This window comes from Engraulis encrasicolus, unplaced genomic scaffold (genome assembly GCF_034702125.1).
Source record: "Engraulis encrasicolus isolate BLACKSEA-1 unplaced genomic scaffold, IST_EnEncr_1.0 scaffold_25_np1212, whole genome shotgun sequence".
Lineage (NCBI taxonomy): Eukaryota > Metazoa > Chordata > Actinopteri > Clupeiformes > Engraulidae > Engraulis > Engraulis encrasicolus.
Window position 1 is genome coordinate 2,225,742 of NW_026945544.1, and position 6,523 is coordinate 2,232,264.

At 47.3% G+C, this 6,523-nt stretch overlaps 1 protein-coding gene across 2 annotated transcripts in view; it reads right to left on the bottom strand.

Moving 5' to 3' along the window:
• Positions 1 to 6,523, bottom strand: part of ehbp1 (EH domain binding protein 1) — a 286,125-nt gene that overhangs the window by 2,884 nt on the left and 276,718 nt on the right. For both annotated transcript variants that reach the window (XM_063192821.1, XM_063192822.1), the window contains exon 24: positions 225 to 339. In XM_063192821.1, coding sequence (XP_063048891.1) covers positions 225 to 339 — 115 coding nt within the window. The remainder of the gene's footprint in view (positions 1 to 224; positions 340 to 6,523) is intronic.

Consider the following 6,523-nt stretch of genomic DNA (forward strand, 5'->3'; position numbering starts at 1 on the left):
ACCTGGGCATCCAGGTCCCTGTGTGTGTGTGTGTGCGTGTGTGTGTGTGAGAGACAGACAGATAGAGAGAGAGAGGGGGACGTACTGTTTCTCCTGGGCGTCCAAGTCCCTGTGTCTGTGTGTCTGTGTCTGTGTCTGTGTCTGTGTCTGTGTGTGTGTGTGTGTGTGTGTGTGTGTGTGTGAGAGAGAGAGACAGAGAGATAGAGAGAAAGAGGGGGACGTACTGTTTCTCCTGGGCGTCCAAGTCCCTGACCAGCGCGTCCCTCTTGTTGACCAGGATGACCAGCTCATCCAGCAGCAGCTGCTCTCGACGCTTCTGGGCCTCGGTCTTCTGCCAGTCTGCTCACGCCACACACACACACACACACACACACACACACACACACACACACACACACACACACACACACACACACACACACACACACACACACACACACACACACACACACACACAATATTACATTACATTGCATCTGTCTCTGACACACACATGCACACACACAAGTACTATACCATTATAATATTTATCAGACAAATTTTATTCAAAGTTACAAACTGGAACAAAAATCATGTAGCGCACACAGACAGTCTCTCTCTGTCTGTCTCATGCACGCATGCGCACACACTCGCACGTGCACACACACGCACACACAAACGCACACACAAAGGCGCGCGCACACACACACACGCACACACACACGTGACCACTCTGGGTAAGTACTCTGGGCAAGCAAAAGAAAGGAACACACGTCCCACATGTGGCTGAAATGGGCCGGACTTTAAACTGCAAAAATGCATATCTCTATGTGGCGTCTCCACAGGACGATTCTAATCGCCACAGACTAAACCTGATGTTTTTTCACCTTTTCCTTACAGAGTGGAAGCCATAAACAACACTGGTGTCAACTAGGGCCGTGTGTGTGTGTGTGTGTGGTGTATCTATGTACGCCCATGTGTGTGAGTTTGTATGTGGTATACTGTGTGTGTGTGTGTGTGTGTGCGTGCGTGTAGGTATGTAGTGTATTGTGTGTGTGTGTGTGTGTCTGTGTGTGTGTGTGTGTGTGTGTGTGTGTGTGTGTGTGTCTGCGTGTGTGGCTGCCGTTCGGCTTGGTATGTTAATCCGCTGGGCAGTTGGGTGTAGGAATGTGATGTTGAAACATGATGTGGTAGCCCATAGTGATGATGATGATGATGCGGGTGCTCTCTAGGACTAGCGCCGCCTGCACGCCTTCCATGTTCCAGAACATTGTCCATGTTCCAGAATGTTCTGCTCTGGGCCCGACTGAGGGATGTGTGCTTGTGTTTCTGATTGTGTGTGTGTGTGTGTGTGTGTTTGTGTGTGTGTGTGTGTGTGTGTGTGTGTGTGCATACGTGTGTGTGTCTTGGTCGCTGACTAACTCAGGGGGCAGGGCCAGTCTTGCAGGCAGGTGAGCAGGTCTGAAATATTAGATCAGACCACATTCACTAGCACACGCACACGCATGCACGCACAAATGTCCGATACCAGTGCAGATTAGGCAAGCAACCGCTCTTGCCAGGAAGCTATGCTTGATATACACACAGTAGGCAATTCTGGGTATTGTCGTTCGTTAAAGATTGCCGTTTGTTATAAGTAAGTATGTCATTTTGGAGCTCATGCAGAGAGTGTAGACCAAAAAACCCCTGTAAAAAAACAGCCCACAATTTCACCCTCAATCTCTTGTTGCGACAGTTGAGTGCAGCCAACTTGCTGGGTGCTGGGTGCCGTGTGTGTGTGTGTGTGTGCGTGCGTGCGTGCGTGTGTGTTCTCCAGTCTAAACCGCCGGGCTTTGAAGTGGCCCTGGGAGCAAAGAGCCACAGTTCCAATATTTAGCCTGCTATTCTCCATCTCCTCTGGCCACTACAACCAGTACTGGAAAGACTGACACATCTCCTCTTTATGCAGCTAATACACCACAATACATTCTACATAGCAGTTATTTTTAAAGTACAATGTAAAGGAAATACGCTGGCTATATTTAAATACGCTGGTTATATTTTTTGGTATAGTGGTCAAGTGGCTTAAGAGAATTCTGCAAGTGTGTGTGTGTGTGTGTGTGTGTGTGTGTGTGTGTGTGTGTGTGTGTGTGTGTGTGTGTGTGTGTGTGTGTGTGTGTAAGAAGAGGGTCTTTTAGAGATTAGGGGAGCAATGTTTGTGGAGAGAGGGGTGGGCGTGGGCCTGAAAAAAGCCACTTGCTGCTGCCGTGGTGACGTGTACTGGGGAGAGCTCCGCTTCTCAAATAGCACAGGAGGAGAGGGGGGAGAGAAGAGGAGAGGGGAGGGGAGGAGAGGAGAGGGGAGGGGAGGAGAGGCGAGAGAGGACAGGAGAGGAGAGGAGAGGAGAGGAGAGGGGAGAGAGGAGAGGAGAGGAGAGGAGAGGGGAGGAGAGGAGAGAGAGGAGAGGAGAGGAGAGGAGAGGAGAGGAGAGGGGAGAGAGGAGAGGAGAGAAGAGGGGAGGAGAGGAGGAGAGGGGAGAGAGAAGAGAGGAGAGGAGAGGAGAGGGGAGAGAGAAGAGGAGAGGGGAGAAGAGAGGAGGGGTGAGGAGAGGAGGGAGAACTCCCTGCACAAACTGCTCAGGTACCGGATGGTAGTGTGTGTGTGCTTAAGTGTGTGTGTATGAGAACATTTACTGTACATGTGTGTATGATTGTGCGTGTGTTTGCATTTACATGTACCTGATTGCGAGTGTGTGTGTGAGCTTGTGTGTACGCGGTTATGTGCGTGCATGCATACATGTTTGTGTTTACGTGTATCAGAGTATGCGTGTGTGAGTGTGTGTGTGTGTGTACGCGTTTACGTGTATCTGAGCATGTGTGTGTGTGTCTACGCGTTTACGTGTATCTGAGCATGTGTGTGTGTGTGTCTACGCGTTTACGTGTATCTGTGTGTGTGTGTGTGTGTGTACGCGTTTATGTGTATCTGATGGTGTGTGGTTGTCTGTGGTGTGTGTGCTGGGTGGGCTGGGCTGTCAGAGTCTCTGAGGGCTGGAGTGAGTGAGGGCAGAAAAGCCTGTTGCTGAGTGGTGTGGTAATTGGCAAGCCCTCCTCTCCTCTCCTCTGCCATCAGGGGCCGGGATACAGCAGCACACACACTCCCTGACTGTCTTACTGGGAGCCAGCTGTGTGTGTGTGTGTGTGTGTGTGTATATGTGTGTGTGAGAGAGAGAGAGAGAGAGCAAGCGTGCTCTGTGTGTATGTGTGAGTGTACCAGTGTTAATTTCGTCAACCATGACTATGACTAAAATATTTCGTCAAAGCCCTTTTTTGATTTTCGTCATTTAGACTAAGACTAAGACTAAATAGGGAAGGCAATGACTAAAATATGACTAAAACTAAAATTGATTTTCGTCACTGTGACTAAGACTAAGACTAAATTTAAAAAAACTGACTAAGTTAACACTGGTGTTAAATACAATAGAGAGAAAGAGAAGCAGTGTGTGAAGAAGTTTCATTCTGCACAGTGTGATACATGTTAAAAAGAGAAGCAGTGCGCGGAGAAGGTTTATTCTGTCCAGTCAATGATATATGTTAAAAAGGAGAAGCAGTGTGTGGAGAAGTTCTATTATGTACAGTGTTGACTAAAATGACTAAAATGACTAAAAATTGACTAAGACTAAAATTGATTTTCGTCATTTAGACAAAGACTAAGACTAAATTGGGAAGGCAATGACTAAAATATGACTAAGACTAAAATTGATTTTCGTCATTGTGACTAAGACTACGACTAAATCAAAAAAAGATGACAAAATTAACACTGGAGTGTACGTAGTGTATGTGTGTATGAGAGAGTAGATATCTGAGTGTAAGAGCGAGTGTGTGATTATACCTACATGTGTGTGTGTGTGTGTGTGTGTGTGTGTGTGTGAGAGACAGAGAGAGAGAGAGAGAGAGAGAGAGAGAGAGAGAGAGAGAGAGAGAGAGAGAGAGAGAGAGAGAGAGAGAGAGAGAGAGAGAGAACGCAAGTGTGGGTGTGCATGTATGTCTGTAAGAAAGTGAAGGAGTGTGAGAGAGTGATTGAGTGTTTTTTTCCCCTCCCTCTTCCTCTCTTCCTTTTTTCTTCTCTTCCCTCTCCATTGGATGTGTCATTACTCCTGCCCCTCCGTCAAAAAACCACAATGCCCACTCCACAAAGGGAACTGCCCCGAGGGGAGCAAGGCAAGGCAAGGCAAGGCTGCAGCCTCACTGGAGGAAAAAACTTTTTCAGGAATATTTAGAAGGTATATGAGGAGGGAGGGGCGTGTGTGTGTGTGTGTGTGTGTGTGTGTGTGTGTGTGTGTGTGTGTGTGTGTAATTCCCCCCTCCCTTCTCAACTCCTTCTTTCCCCTGTAGCCGTTCCCCAAACACACACACACACACACACACACACACACACACACACACACACACACACACACACACACACACACACACACACACACACACACACACACACAGAGCCAAGAAGCCACAGGCTCCGACCCAACAGGCAAGGGGAGAGGAAGCATGTTGCTGTCAATCACAGAGCTTGCCGTCCCGCCCCCCTCATTAGGAAAGTAAACAATGAAGAGGAGCGCTGTGCTGAGAGACACCACTACACTGACCAGACCAGCACTGGGAGACGCGACAGGACCGGACATCTCACACACACACACACACACACACACACACGCATGCACATACGCAGGCCATACCTCACAACTGAACTATAAAAACTTGGATTATTGATAAATAAATAACGAACTCTGCTCGCTGGGAAACATGGCACCATTTCAAATTTTAACTTCTTTATAAAAAAACCAAACGAAACAGAACAAGAAAAGAGGAAAAGACAGAGCGAGAGAGACAGAAAGAGATCAAGTACTGGGGAGAGAGGGAGAGAGAGAGAGAGAGAGAGAGAGAGAGAGAGAGAGAGAGAGAGAGGGGCGTAAAGTGTGTGTGCACAATCCTGTGGGATTACTCCTGGCCCTCTCTCCTTTTTCTTCGGTGCCCTGGGCAATCCCGTTAAAACTCACATGCTTGGTGCTTATTCAGATAACCCTAACAATGCACACCAATGGTAACCATGTGAGTCTTCACGAGCCACACAAGAATGCGCGGCTTCAAATCCCCATGAACCCCCACCACCCCCCCTCAAATGCAAAATTTATTCAAGAGCACTAACTGCTCAGCGCCCTTCGCCAAAACACCAGGCTCCTCACTCGCTCGTCTCACTGACTAATATCGCGACACATTTTTCGTTTCCAAAAAAAGGAAACTACGACACCAAATCCTACCAAACTACGCTGAGATTTACTTTTTTTTCTCAGGGAGGCAAGGAAAAAGTTGTGCTTTGGTTGTGAACTGAAATGAGGGTGGGGAAAAATGGATTCTGGGAAAAAGGGAAAGATTACGGGGGGTGGTAGGGTTGGGTAGGGTAGGGTAGGGTAGAGTAGAGTGGTGGTGGTGATGGTGGTGGGGGGGAGAGTTGTGCGATCCTGTTTCTCCAGATCTCAGCTCTTGCTCTAGTCGCAGGACTGACAGGGCAAGATGGCGCTGGAGAGGGGCCAACTCCGACTCCGCTGAGCAGACAAAGAGCACCATGGGAAATAATGGCGGGCGGTGGCGACTGCAGGTGGTGGTAGTGGTGGTAGAAGTAGAGCGCGGTGGAGACAGTGGTGGGGGGTGTATGGGTAATCATGTGACTGAGTAATGTTACTTGCTGAAAATGCAGTTTTTAATGACTATGTTCAAGTTTTTTTTTCAGTTTACATTCTTATTTAAACTGAAAAGCACTTTTGGATGGAAATATGAATTGTATTTTTGATGAGTTGCATTGCCTTTTTATGAAATGAATCTTAAATAAAACTGATCTGCTATTTTACAATCCGCTGGGCTGTTTGTATGAGTAAGCTTTTCTTTCTGGGGTGTTGGGAGAGTGGGGCACACAACTTTCCTCAAGTTGGTAAGTTCTTCAGCAGTGGCGCTGTTTAAACTTGTCGAGGGAAAATACCGCCCCTACCCAAGAAGGAAGTACGGCTGAGTGGATCATGCAAGGGCACCTGACAAAGCGCTGCACGTTATTGTTTTTAATCCAACAACTACAGTGTACAAGCAAGGGGCAGTAAATAAGCAATATTAACAGGAGGGAGGAAAATATTACTAATTTGAAATAATGCCCTTCGTGATCAAAGACTTCTTTAATCTTGAATAGACTATGGGGGGAAACAATTACCTACAGTATTATTGTGTAACGCTATCAAATTGGTTGTGATGTCACAGACAAACAAACAGACAGACAGACAGACAGACAACATTAATAAGCATTCCTCCATGTTTCATGGAACTTGCCGCCAAAACGATGAGCACAAGCTCAACCTCATAATGTCATGTAACACTAAAACCCAGATTAGCAAACACCAACTGTTGTTTTTTTTTCCGTTGGCATGCATTTATATGCCTCTGCTCGCACTGATAGCCTTCTATTTTCACAAGTTGGGAGAATTAGACAGAGGAGGGGGATTCAAATCGCACAGGGGAGGTGGGGC